The 13,871-nt window shown below is 59.3% G+C and overlaps 1 protein-coding gene across 1 annotated transcript in view; it reads right to left on the reverse strand.

Moving 5' to 3' along the window:
* Positions 1-3,632: 3,632 nt before the first annotated feature.
* The window catches only part of CFAP99 (cilia and flagella associated protein 99), a 32,163-nt gene continuing 21,924 nt past the window's right edge, over positions 3,633-13,871 (reverse strand). The window contains exons 7-16 of the mRNA XM_039837993.1: positions 13,654-13,734; positions 13,425-13,499; positions 12,474-12,542; positions 12,158-12,249; positions 11,603-11,807; positions 6,726-6,867; positions 6,442-6,593; positions 5,447-5,652; positions 3,833-3,986; positions 3,633-3,749 (exon numbers count right to left, since the gene is read on the reverse strand). Coding sequence (XP_039693927.1) covers positions 3,633-3,749; positions 3,833-3,986; positions 5,447-5,652; positions 6,442-6,593; positions 6,726-6,867; positions 11,603-11,807; positions 12,158-12,249; positions 12,474-12,542; positions 13,425-13,499; positions 13,654-13,734 — 1,293 coding nt within the window. The remainder of the gene's footprint in view (positions 3,750-3,832; positions 3,987-5,446; positions 5,653-6,441; positions 6,594-6,725; positions 6,868-11,602; positions 11,808-12,157; positions 12,250-12,473; positions 12,543-13,424; positions 13,500-13,653; positions 13,735-13,871) is intronic.

Consider the following 13,871-nt stretch of genomic DNA (forward strand, 5'->3'; position numbering starts at 1 on the left):
AGGTGGAGGGCATTGTGGGTGGGAGACGGCGAGAATCAGCTCTGGGAGGTTAGGAACCTGGTCCAGATGCCAGGCTAAGAATCTAGATAAGCCCCAGGCCAATGGATGTCAGGAAAGGAAAGACTGGACCACAGAGAGCACGCTAGTCCAGGTCTCACCAAGGTGCAGCAGAAGGAAGCTCTCAACAGGGGCCTCTGGGCCTCTGCTTCAACTCCAAGGTCAACAGTGCAGGCCCTGGATCCCTCCTGTCTGAGTCTGAATCCCAGCTCCACTGTTTAATCACGTCTCACCAGTTCCCTGTCATATGGACATGATAACAGTACCTTCGTCAGAGGAAGCAGGTAGAGAGCCGGAGCACAAGCACAGCACTGCATAGGTGCCTGCCAGCCCCTGAGTGGGGGCTGCAGATCATTTCTTTTTGTTCTGGGAATACCCAGATCTCAGGCCATGCTCTGGTCCCTAGGCTCACTCAGGCAGCGAGGAGATCACTCCAAATGCCTTGGAATGGACTGTTTTCTAAGATCGGGTCTTTAACCCAGAAGATCAAGTCATGTGGAAAAGATCAAGCAGATCAAAAACAGAGCATTCATATTTTTGTGTTGAGTTTATAAGCTATCTGTCTTTGATACTTTATGTAATTATAAGGGAACATGGCATGGTAGAGTAAATATCAGATAAATTTTATTCCAGTGTGAAATACGTGGTTGAGTACTTAATTTCGACAGTGATTTTAAGTTGGAAGGTACAATATTTTCCAAAGTTTGTGATCATAATTGGAATATTTAAAGAGAATTTGCAAGTTTAAGAGAAATGGAGACATTTGATAGGTACTTTTAACACTTGATAAGGCAGACAACTAAAATGCTAAAAAATAAATTTAGATTCTACATGTGTAAATGCGGTTTAAATGTTTAAGGGGATTTGGCTTATAAATGAGACCATATATGACTAATCAAAATGATAGCTAAAAATGACCAGATTTATAAATAAGATTAGTCATCTGAATTTCACAGCTTAAGGAAAAGCTAGGGGTTTCTATTTGTAACTTTAATACTTAAAGATATGATGTTGAAAAACAAGGTCATGAAATATACCACTTTCGTGCTCAGAAGCTCTTCAAGTCCTCTGCAAACTGCACTTGACACCGAGCTTGTGTGAGCATCCCTGGCTCCCTCTCAAGCAGTACCTCCCTCTGGCCCCGAAGGTCCCCAGCTTAGAGAAAAGACTGGCACCTCAGTGCTCCCACAGTGCCTCACAGCTAAGTGCAGATTTGGGGGCCTCACCAGAACCTGAATCTCTGTGGGTGAGGCCTGAGATCTTCCTTTAACTATCTCCAAAGGAAGAACCCCTACCCAAATGAGTTTTGGACATTGTCAAGAAGGGTTTTCTGGCTGTGCTTATGCAGAAAATACCCTTAAGCAGAATGGCAATTTCCCAGGTGGTCCAGAGCGGAGCTTTCTGGGTATGGGCTGGCCCTCTTTCCAGGGCAGCTTGCTTCATGCAGGCTGGTCAGTTACCTACTGCTTCAGGCCAAACCTCCTTAGAGCTCAATGCGTTAAACAAAGAGGCATTTATTGTTGCTCATAAATCTACAAGTTAGTTTGAGGGCGAAGGTTCTGGTCCTGGCCGGCCTCACCTGTTGTGGTCTGCTGGTTTGTCGGGTGGTGAAGGATGGCTGCCACTAGGATAACAGGCTCTCCACGTGGTGTCTCATCCCAGCAGGCCCCGCAGGGCATGCTTAGCCTGGCCTGGGCAGGGTTCCAGGAGAACAAGAGCTCCAAGGCCACTTGAGGCCTAGGCACACAGCCACTTCTGCTGTGTCCTATTGGCCAAAGCGAGTCAAGGCCTGAGAGAAATAGACCCTGCCTCTTGATGGGAGGTCACAAGGCAAGAAACAGGCATACAGGGAGACATTCTGCCGTCAATCTACCATGCAAGGCCTGCCCTCAGGCCACTACCTCAGGGGATGGCTCAAGGCCAGCTCCCACCCAGGTTTGTGTGACAGATAGCCTAGGTGCTCTCAAGGTGGCTCCGAGCAACTGACTAGTACAAGAGGGCGGTGAGGGACCTCGGGTACTGCCAACCAGCAATGTTGTCGGTATCCCCAGAATCTGCTGGCCCATGACCTCTCCCCTCTGCTCCTGAGGCCAGTCTGGTAGGTGGAGGTAATTGTCCTCTCTTGCCACGGGGCTTGCTTTGGGTGCCATGCAGATCTCCCCCGCCCACAGGAACTGGCTCAGCAGAGCACACTCGATTCAGACCAGGGATACTGGAACAGATGTTCACAAGGCTTCAAGCAGAGGCGGCCCTCTGAAGAGAGCCCTTCTTCCTCTGGGTGTTGTGGGGCTGGAGCTGCTACTGGCTTGGAGACGAGGCAGAGCTCCTGGATCAGGCCTGTCCTGAAGTCCACCCGACCTTTGGCTTCCCAGTTCTGAGGAGCCCATACTTCCCCTTTTGAAACCCTCAGCTCCTGAGGGACTCTCTGGACAGGTCATCACCAGTGTAGTCCCTTGATATCAAGTGAAATGAGTTTGAATCACACTGCGCAGGATATAAGAAATGTTATGTTTATTTCTTTAAATGAAATTTAATCTGCTCCCTGCTCTAGTTTCCTCTTTTTACCAACCTGGGTTTTGGGAAAGTCTTGGGGTTCTGACGTGGTTGAGAATACTGGGGGAGGACCTTGCTCTTTCTTCTGTTCTTGTCACTTAAAAGTGGCCACCTTCCTAATCCGAATGTGCCCTGGGGTCCAGCCTCCCCCTCGGAGGTGCCATCTTCGCCACAGACCCCGGCCGGATGGGGGTGCACGTCTCCTGGTTAGCTATTGACCTGGCGGCTTCTCTCTCCTTCCTGTGGGTCGCGGCACAGCAGGCTTCCGCTAGGCCGCCTCGGGGCCACGCCCCCTCCAGCCTGGAGCTGGGGCCCAGGCCCCAGGAGAAAGAATCTTGTCCCTGAGCAGCCTTCTGCTCAGTGGCCCAACCTTGTTCCTTCTGTGACTCTGCTGAAGGCTGGGCAGCGCTCTAAAGTCACTCAGGCTTAGATTAGAATTTCCGCTCTGGGGGCAGGTCACTTCGCCTCGGAGCACCTCCTCCCCCTTAAACCCCCTTAATGAGATAAGGTATGAGAAGGGCCAGTTCCTGTGGCTCAAGAATCCTGGCCTCGTCTCCGACCAAACGCATGCGCACAATCACACCCCCAGCCGTGGGGGTCCCGGGGTTAACCCACCCGATTCTGGACAGAGAGGGGGGATTCCAGGTATCCACGTGCAGAGGGGGCTCTGGGAGCTCTGAAGAGGGGGCCCCGCGAATGCCTCGTCCTGGGGCGTAGGGAAGGACTAGGGCGTACAGATTCAGCACATAAAATTCGGGACTCACAGATAAATTTGAATTCCAGATAAAGAGCGGATACTTTTTCAGCACAAAGTTGTCGCAATGATGGGGAGTCCTGCATTTTCTCTGGCAACCCCCGCTCTGGGCAACGGGAGACTGGGGGGGCGGAGGCGGAGGAAGAGGAAGCGCACGCCACTGGCCGTCGCTTTATTGAGAGGGGGCGGGGGGCGGGGGGCCGGGGGCGTGGCCGGGGCCGGGGGCGTGGCCGGGGCCGGGGGCGTGGCCGGCCGGCTCAGGTGGCGCTCAGGTGGCCTCCAGGCGGCGCCCGCGCGCGCCGCCCGAGCCGCCCCGCTGCAGCGCGCGCAGCCTGCGCTCGCGGCTCTGCTCCAGCTCCTGCCAGTGCTGCGCCTCCAGCTGCGCCTGCGGCGGGAGCGTAAGGAAGGTCCGCGCGGGGCCTGGCGCCCCCGCGCCCCGCGCCTTCCCCGCCCGCCCCCGGGGCTCACCCGCGGCTTGGGGCGCGCGGCCCGCGTCGCCGACACGGGCAGCAGGGCCGCCTGCCTGCGGCGCTCGGCCGCCTTCTCCACCCTGCGCTGCAGCTCCAGCACGCGCTCGTCCTGGGATGGCGGCTCGGGGGCCGCCACCTTCTTCTCCTCCAACCTGGGCGGGGACAGGGCGGGCTTAGGAGAAGGATTCCAACCACAGGTGAACGGCAGTGCCAGGTGCGGGGCACAGGCCCTCCTAGGGCTGCTCCGGTGGGGTCCCCCCCAGCGCCTCTACTTCTTTGTCGTTGGCATTTAAAAAAAGCATTCCGCGTATATGAAGCAGGTATGCGTTTGAGGTAAAAAGTGAAAGCCGCCTTTGATCTTGCTCCCCCTTGCCCCTCTCTTGCCTAGAGATAACCTCTGCCAACTCGGGGCTACATCCGCCACTCTCCCCCATACCCGCCCTTTTCCCGCAGAAACGACCCCGCTTCACACCGCGTTCCCTGCGCCTGCGGTTTAAGCGCACAGCACAGCACCAGGGCCCTGGCAGGCGCTGGTCCCTCGCCCGCTGCTGCCTGGCTGACTCCAGCCTGACTGCCCGCGAAAATGCCCCTAGGGAACCGATGCCATCCATGGGTCTGGCTGCTCGCAGGGCGCTCCAGGAACCTGATTGGCAGTTTTGGACCCTTAGAGGATCCCCAATCGGACTGCGTCTGGGGTGTCAGGCGGCTGGTAAGCGCGAGGTCTCCCAGGTGTGGGCCACCTCGGGGACCTGCTGGGTGGCCAGCCGGCCCTCCTCGGGCAGCTCCCAGCAGCTGTCATGGGCCTCCTCCCAATGGTAGCCAGAGCAGCAGGCACTCAGGCCCAGGAGTGTTGGGTCTTGTGACCGTCCTTCCTTCTGTCCGCCACACCTGTTACACTCAGACACTTTCTCTGGAGCCCTGTGTGCCAGACCCTGGGCCAGGCTGTGCTCTGACGGGGCCAATGCCCCCTCTCCTGGGGGTGACGCCAGCCCATGCCTGACCGAGAGGCCAGGGGACAGACACATGGGGCTAGAAAAGTCACCGGTGTTCCACAAACAAACAAACAAACAAACAAACAAAAAGATGTGTGCACACGTGCCCTCACGGAAGGGGCGTGGAGACGCTGGACACCCCAATGCTTGCATCTCAGCTACGTCCTGGTTTTAAGAAAAAGTTACAGCAAACAGTCAGTCCTAGGACCCCTGGGGAAATGGACAAACAGGCTCGCCAATGGTGTGGGGGACTTCTGTGAAATTTTCTAGCCGTGTTGTGGTGCTCTGATTCTCTAGGACAGCGTCTTTCCTCCAGGAGGTGCGACGCACACCAAAGTGTTTAGGAATGAAGTGGCAGGTGCCTGCAGCCACCTCCAGATGGTTCTGCAGAGACAGATGAACAGCTAGCCAGCTAGATGGAGCACATAGCAAAGGTCACACCCACGACCACAAAACGACCGAATCTAGGTCAGGGACATCCAAGCCATTGCTGTGCGATGTCCTCGCCATTTCCGTATGCCTGAAAGTTGTCTGAAAAAATTGTAGGGGTGGGGAAGTTATTGCAAGGGCACTGCCGGGCCGGAGGGTGGGGCTGCTGCGGGAGACCCCGCAGGACCCACCTGAGGGCGGCAGATCTCCCGGCGGCGGAGCGGCACAGCGCCACCTGCTCCAGCGCGTCCTGCAGCTCCCGGCTCCGCGCGCGCTTGCTCCGGAGGATCTGGTCCCGCCTCTCCCGCTCTTCTCGCCTGCGGGCCTCGCCGCGCAGGGCCAGGCGCTCACGCAGCTCCACCACGGACATCTCCCCTTCCAGGCCGTACCCGGGCGTCTGGCGGGGGAGGGGGGAGGCCCCAGGCTGGGCGCCCAGCCTGCCCTGCGGCCCGTGTCCGGGCTCCTCCTCCACACCAGCGCTGTGGTCCTCCCCTCTTCCACAGACCTCTTCCCTCCGCTCAGGACCGCCTTGTGCGTGTCTGCCACCCAGCTTCTGCGGCCTGTGCCCCTCTCCAGCCCAGATCCCAAGTGGTGACTTGACATCTCAGGGGCGTGCCCTGCAGGCCCTTCCACTGCGAGGGCCCAGGCAGAGCTCCCCTGTCTCCCCAGCCGGGACCTGGAGCCTGGACAGAGAGCACTCAGGACACCCCTGCCCTGGGACCAGGCAGCTTGGCCTCTCATGGGGCTTCTCACACAGGCTTCCAACCCCCAACGCCCTCCTGTGGCTTCCAGCCTCTGGCGTCTGTGCGTCTGTGCGTTGCGCTCACCTCACCTCACCCCACCCCACCCTGCAGGGGAGTCCAGGGACCTCTCTTCAAATGCAGCAGCTCTGAGCCAGCTTGCCCATCTCTAGTAGCCTGCCCTGCCCCCCAAGGGTCACAGAGTTCTCCCCCACAGGACTGTGACCTCTTGGGCCAGCGCCAGGCCTCAAGCACATGGGTGTGGGGTCCACGGCTGGGCATGAGTGGCCAGGGGGGTCTCAGCTTGGCTCCAAACCACCTTTGGCCTTGGTGGGGATTCCGGATGCTGCCAGGCACGGCGGACGCGGGGAGGCTCCCAGAGGTCGTGGGACAGGGCGTGGGCTCCGGGCCGCGAGCCTCACCTGGGTCAGGTCCACGAGCCTCACCTGGGTCAGGTCCACGAGCTTGCCCTTGCGCACGGGCAGTGTCTCCAGGGCTCGCAGCTGGGAGACGAGCTGGCAGCGCTGCCTCTGCTGGTCCTCGGCCGCCTCTGCGCTGCGCTGCAGCAGCCCGCGGCTCTCCTCCATCACCTCCTGGACTTGGGGTGACAGGGCTACTGAGGGGTCCGGACGGACATCGGCCAGACGGGCGCTCACCAGGGGCGCCTCTGGGAGGGCCTGCCCACCCCGGGCCCGCCCTCGCTCACCTGGCACACCTGGCCCCGCCATACCTGTCTGCCGCCGGCCCTGCAGGAGCTTCATCTGCACCAGCTTGATGTTCTTCTGGGCCTCCGTCACCTGCTGCACCAGCTGCTCCACGGACCGCTGCTCTCGGAGGCGCTGCTCGGCGCACTGCTGCATCAGCTTGGCCGTCTGCCGGGACAGTACCCCGCCCCGGTCAGACCCGTGCCCCCCAGTCCCACCTGGCCCCAGGCGCAGCATGAGGTTTGGAGGGCAGAGCCAGCCCCTGACCCCGAACCACCCCAGAACTGGGACCTGAGCTGGTCGGGCCCTGGAGGCTGGGCCCGCGGGGAAGGCTGCGCCTCACGTCCTCCCTGCCTCCACCGTGGTCCGGGGCGCGAGCCCAGACCTGATGCTGAAGCCGAGGGGTGCAGCCACGGGAGTCCCAGGGACACCAAGTCACAGCCATTGGGTCTGCCCTGAAGCCAGCCGCCCCCAGACTCCAGTTAAGAGACGAGCGCATTCGTTGCTTTTAAACTGCGTGGAGCTGGTGTTCAGACACCGCCCAGGTCTATGCACAGGCCATGCTCCCCATTACATGGGCCCGGGCATGTCCTGATGGTCCCCCCACAACCTTCTTTCTCCTGGTGCCTGAGAGGTATGCGGCCACAACAGGGCGAGTTTGCTCTGACTGCGCGTATCAGGGGTGGTCTGAGCGTCTGCTCAGGACCAGGTGAGTCCGAGCCCCACCCACGTTGTCTGGCCTGGGTGTGGCTGCTTCTGGGAATGTGTCACAACTCTGATCCATTCTACCATTACGGACTCAAATTATTTCCACTTCGGTGCGGCTGTGAACGACAGAACAATATTTTCAGGCCTCAAGATTCTACAAGGGACAGTGTGAGATGTATGCCCGCACCACCGGTCCAGCGCTGCCGGGGACCTGTTGGACCCCCAGCCCCTGGAGGTGCCTGTGACTGGGAGCCTGCGGGCAGCTGGGATGCAGGCTCAGGGCACGAAGCGATCCCTGCACGAAACGACCTGTGGCGCGTTGGAACGCGGCTCTGGGCCGTCTTCAGAGGGTGCAATTTCACTCCAGGTTCGAAGGACAGGGAGCCGGGCCCTTGGAGAAAGGGCTGTTTTCGGGCAGGGGCAGGGAAGACACAAGCCTGGGGCATTGTACAGTACCAGGAAGTAAGAAAGTGCTCAGGAAACCCTGGGACATGGAGCGTGTCAAAGGGACACGGGCGCCAACCGGAAAGGCCTCCCAGGGGCCAAAGCTGGCAACAAAATCCACAATGCAAAGTATGAAATGCAAGTACGCGGAGTCCACACGGCTATGTAAACAAGTGACCGAACACACGAGTAAGTGGGGAGAAGGGACAAGTCTCCCAAGCAGGAGAATCTCCAAGAGCTACGCACCTCCCTGGGTGCGGGCTCTGCTTAGAGACCCCCTTCCAAAGAGGACAATGTGGCAAGGGGAAGTAATCACCCTGGACAAACCTGGCAACCATGACCCCAGCCAGGTGATCAAGGTCGACATCCACCGTGAGAGCTTGTGGAGAGCAGGCACCCTTGACAGGATGTGATGAAAAGGTCACTTTGCACTTTGCCTCTCTGGTCCCCTCCCACACCCCAGTCTAATCATTAGAGGAACATCCCGACTGAGAGACGTCTCATGGGATACCTGACAGCGTTCCTCAAAACTGTCAAGGTCACTAAGAACAACAAAAGTCTGAGAAAGGGTCACAGCCAAGAGGAATCTGAGACGCAACAATCCAGTGTAATGTCACCGGTGTCCTGGATGGCATCCTGGTGAGAAAAAAATTTTATGGCATCCGACTAGACTATGGAGTTAAGAGTCATGTACCAATGTTGGTTTCTTAGTTGTGATGAAAACACCATGGTGTGGTGGGCTAGTGTCCCCCAAAATTCACATCCACCCAGAACGGCGGAATGCGATCGTATTTCCAAGTAGTTAAGGATCCAACAAGTAACTAGCGAAGGGTCTTGAGGTGACGTCATCCTGGATCAGGGTGGGCCCTCCATCTGATGACAAGTGTCCTTATAAGAGGAAGAGAAGACAGAGGGGCCCACAAAGCAGACGGCCATGTGAGGATGGAGGCGGAGACTAGGATGAGGCTGCCACAAAACGTGAAATTCCTGGAGTCGCCAGAAGCTGAAAGAGGCGGGAAGGACCCTGCTCCCCGAGAGGCTGAGTGGGGAGCACGGCCCAGCCGACACCTTGACCCCGGACCTGGGGTCTCCAGTTTGCGTGCTTTGCTGTGGCAGCTCGGAGCCTGCACGCGGCGACGTCAGCTGTCGTCAGCCGTGGAAGCGGGGTGGGAACTCTCTGTACTGCCTTTGCCACTTTTCTGTAACTCTTGAAACTGTTCCGAAATAAAAAGTTTGTTCTAAAAAAGTACTTTAGAAAACTTCGGAATAAGCTGGAGAAACGCTTGTGTGGACATACCAGGCGAAAAACAGTCCGGGAGACTCAGCTTGCGTAAGTCGACCTTGGGCAGAGGGAGGTGCCTGGGCCGCGAGGCGAGCTGGGCCGTGTCTGGGCCGTGCCTGGCTGCGCCGTGGGGGGCGGCGGTGTGGGGACCCGAAACCATAAGACTCCCAGGCAAAGGCCTAGAGAAACAGCTCTGACATTGGTCTTGGCGATGACGGTTTTTGGATTTGATATCAAAAGCACAGTAACAGAAGCAAAAATAAACTAACGAGACTATATCGAACCGAAGAGTTTCTGCACAGCAAAGAAAATGTTTAAAATGAAGAAGCAACCTGTGGAATGGGAGGAAATACTGGCAAACCATTTATCCAATAAGGGCTTAACATCCAAAAACACACAAGGAACTCATACAACTCGATAGCAAAAAATAATAATAATAAAATAACCTGCTGAAAAAGGAGGCAAAGGACCCGAACGAACATTTCCTCCCCAGAGGACACGCAGATGGCCAACAGGTACGTGAAAGATGCTCAACACCGCAGTCATCAGGGAGACGCAACCAAAACCACAACCAGCTACCGCCCCGCACCTGTTAGGGTGCCTGCCGTGAAACGTCGAAAGATAACCAGTGCCGGGGGGCTGCGGAGGAAGGGGCCTCGCGCACTGTCGGAGGGGCAGCCGCTGCGGAAAGGTGTCCTCCAAACGAGAAAAACGGAACAAACATACGGCCCAGCGATCCCACCTCCGGGTGTCCATCTGAAGGAGATAAGGGCACGACCTCAGGGACATTACCTGCCCCCCGGACCCCCTGCTCCCTGCAGCAGCCATCACGGCAGCCGAGGCAGGGAGGCCGGCATGCCCGGCAGACGCGCAGGGAAGGAGGAGGCGGTGTGTACACACGAGCAGCTATTTCCCGGCGGGGGAGGAGATGGGGAGATGGGGACGGGAAGTTTCGGGTGGAAGATGGCTGAGTTCTAGGGGCCTGATGTGCAGCCTGGCGACTGACTGCAGGTGGTAATAACGTGCCGCACACTCGAAACCGGCTGGGGGGCTGGTCTCCGGTGTAACCGTGCGAGGGGACAGAGCTGTTCGTTAATTAGCTTGGCCGCGATCATTTCATGATGCATATGTATATCAAAACATCAGGTCATACGACTTAGATAGATATGAATTCTACTTGCCAATCATACCCCGACGAAGCTGGAGAAGAAGAAAATGGACAAAAGACGTGAGCAGACGGTGCACAGAGAAAGGCATAGAAAGGGCTCTTAAGTGTATGAAAACAGGCTCAACGTCACGAAGAATAAACAAATCGCAGACCAGAGCCACACGGAGACACTGTTCCTCGCCTACGAGACAGCACCAAGCCCTGAATCCAGCTCAGTGCGCCCTGTGGGAAGTGTGGGAACCTGGCCTCTTCCTCAGAGCTGGCGAGGGGAGATGGCTCAAGCCCCACGGAAGAGGACCTGGCATCTCTGCTGGAGCCACGTGCCCCAAACGACAAGGGCAGGAACCACCGGACGATCCGTACGCTCGGCAGCTACTCGCCGACTTAGCAGTCCCCGCCGTACGAGCTTGCCTTGAAGACCCACCTCCGCGAATATGGAAGACTCGCACATTACTCTTGGCAGATAAACCAAAGTGTGACATTTTATGCAAGAAGAAAGGGAAGAAATGTGTCTTTACAAGTGTGTATATTTGCTTAGAAGGAAAAACGGAAATGATAATGCGGAAATGAGTGAAAATAAGGACCTAGGCAGGTAGGTGGGAAGGGGCTGTGATCTGTGACCTTTCAGGAAGTGAGTGAGACTTTTCTGAGTCTACTTGTCATATTGTTTCGACTTCATAGTTTAAAAACGAAACTAACGAAACTAATCATTAGGAGGGAAGGCGAACCCTAACAGCGCAGACAGACACGCTCGAGAGGACGCCGGCGTGTCCCCTGACTGCGGGTGCTCGGTGGCACTCCTTCCCCCGAGGGACGGAGCTGCAGTGGGGCCTGTGAGGCCTGTCCCAAGGGACAGGCTCTCCGGGGGTTCGCAGGTTTGCAGCCCCATCTGGGAGGAGGGACAGCCAGCACCTATACATCTGGACCCAAAGAGGTAACATGGACCTTCAGACCCTCCTGTGGGAGAGGACACGCAAACATGTCAGCCTTCCAGAAGTTTCTGCGAGAACTTCGGGTCTTCCTTCACACATGGATGTGTGGACCGGCTGACCCCGCCGGTGGGTACAGGGGGCAGTCTGGACCAGAGGCGCTGGCCAGATAGTCCACTCAGGCCAGCTGGCCGCAAATGCCTCCAAACCCCTCGGAAGATGTCGACTCTATGGGTCTTAGGAGGAAATGACCCGAGGTCAGCCTGCGAGCCAATGGCCACAGAAGCAGCCAGGCCCATTGCCCATAGCCCCTGGGGGTCGGACAGGCCAGCGCCGGCCCCCAGCCCCCCACCCCCGCCGGGGCGGAGTCACCTCCTCCTTCTTCTGGTCGGCCTTCTGCTTGTTTTCCTGCAGGACCTGCAGCCGAGCCAGCACCGCCTCCTCGTGGCTGAGCTTGCCCTGCAACCTGCGGCACGCCTCGGCAGCCAGCCGCTCCTCCCGGTCCTTTGCCTGCATCTTCTTCTGCCACTCGAAGAACTCGGAGAAGTCCCCGGCCCCGTCTACGAGCTTGTCCACCCTGGGGAAAGGGGAAGAGGCGGGGCTTGGGTTCCTCCTGGGGTGGGGGCTGCCCTGGCCACCGGAGGCCACGAGTTCCACTGCGAAGAGTGGCCCTCACGGGCGTGGGCTGCTCTGGACCCAACACCAGCCACATCGCCTGCCCGTCCTGTGCATCCGCCCTCAGCCGCATGTTCCCACCCCTCCCTCAACCACTATCTACCCAACTGTGTGTGTACGCGCCGCCCTTCTCCCCAGCTTGTCCCCTCACTGAGCCGAGATCACCTCTCCAGAATGTGACCGTGACCCTAACTCTGGCCGGCTCGAGCCCTGGCCCCTGTGGGACCCCAGCCCCCGCACCCGTCTCCCCACCTCTGAAGCTCTTTCTCTGCCTGCCGCTGGTACAAGGCTCCTTCTCGCAGGATGGCTGCGGTGTTCAGCTTGACGGGGACACTGTCGTTGGGCTGTGGGGCGGGGGGCTGGCTGTGGCGCGGGTGCCTTGGGGGCAGCAAGTGCCCTGCCCCCCGCCCTCTCACCCCTGCCCAGGCACTTCCCTGTGCTCCAAGGGTGGGCTGTCCCTGGGGCCTCCAGCTCTGGCCATCCCAGCCCCCAGGAGGCAGGACAGGCTGGGAGAGGGCTGCGTGGGGACAGCCCGTGCCCGGGCTGGCCCGTCAGGAGCACCCCTCACCCTGTAGAAGGTCAGCTTCGGAGTCCTGCGGATCCGGGTGGCGGATTGAAGCTGCAGCTTCGTGGAGCCCTGCGGGAGGCGGGGCCTGGCACCTGTGCCCGCTGGGCACCCCAAGTGCACCCCGGGAGGCCTGGCCCAGTCCCCTTTGTCCTAACTCCAGCCGCCTACCCACATGGTCCCCTCAGCCCGCCCTGCATGTGGTCCCCCAGGCAACATCTCTGTCCTGCTGTGCCCCCAGCCTTATGGGCACTGGGCTCCCTGGGGGGTGCAGGGCCTCCGGGGGGTGTGGACGGTGGTTCCCAGGCAGGAGGGCTTGGCCTTGGGCTTGAGGTCCATCTCCCAGCGATCCCTGGGGCTGGCCTCACGACCTTTCTGGGCTGCTCCAAGTCCGTCTGCTCCCTCCCAGTCCTGTTGCTTTGTTGACACCCCCAGGAGGACACAGGCCACAGGGAGAGGTGGTAAAAGGGCCACCATGGGAACTCAGCCATTACGCACCCTGGGCATGCTGCCATGCTGGGTGCCCGCACCCCACCTGCCCCAACTGCTCGGGGCCACCTCTGTCCTCTCCAGCTGCTGCCCAGGCGGGCCCGGGGTGGGGGCTGGGACCACGCCCACTCGGCACCCACTCTCCTCCACCCTGCTCCCTTCCTTTGTCTTTGCTGACAAGCACGCTGTGGGCTGTTTCCATATAGAAATAGTAAATGCTAATTTACGAAAATCAGGAAACATTCGAGAGACCCACGGGGAGGCTTCCCGGGGTGGCTTGGGGCCCACGCCTACGCTGCTGCCCGCCACGCTCAGCCCAGCCCGAGGGGCGCTGCCCAGCGGCACGGCGAGCCTGGCCTCCAGGGCTTCAGACGGGCGGGCTACGCAAGAGGCCCAGCGTGTAGCCACTTTCCCACACGCGAGGAAACGCCGCCATGGAGCAGCTGGCGCGGAGCGGGGCCTCACCTGCTCGGGGGGCTCCGCGCGGGCCCTGGGCATCGCACAGCGCATCTCCTCCAGGTTCGCCCGCAGCAGCAGCTCCTGCGGGAGCAGCAAGTGGCTCAGCCCCATCGGCCGCCACCCAGGGGCCTCAGGCGCAAAGGCACAGACAAGCGCCCCTCCTTCCCCCTCCCCACTTCCTGTCACCCTGCTCCTGGGGTTCTCTAAAACACAGGGCCCCGTGCAGCTCGCTCACCTCCGCCTGCCGGCGGTTGCATCTCTTGGTCATCTCTAGAATCTGCTGCTCCTCGGGCAGCCGGTAGGTGCTCCTGGGGACCTGGCGGGTGGCAGGAGGAAGGTTCCTTGGTAGGCGGCTGCATTTGGAAGGTGTGTAGAAACATGGGGCTGGCGGTGGCTGGACGTGGGTGGAGGGTGGGCTGTGTTCCCACCCAGGAGGAGCAGGGCAGGAAGAGA

This window comes from Pteropus medius, unplaced genomic scaffold (assembly GCF_902729225.1).
Source record: "Pteropus medius unplaced genomic scaffold, Ma_sr-lr_union100, whole genome shotgun sequence".
Taxonomy (NCBI): domain Eukaryota; kingdom Metazoa; phylum Chordata; class Mammalia; order Chiroptera; family Pteropodidae; genus Pteropus; species Pteropus medius.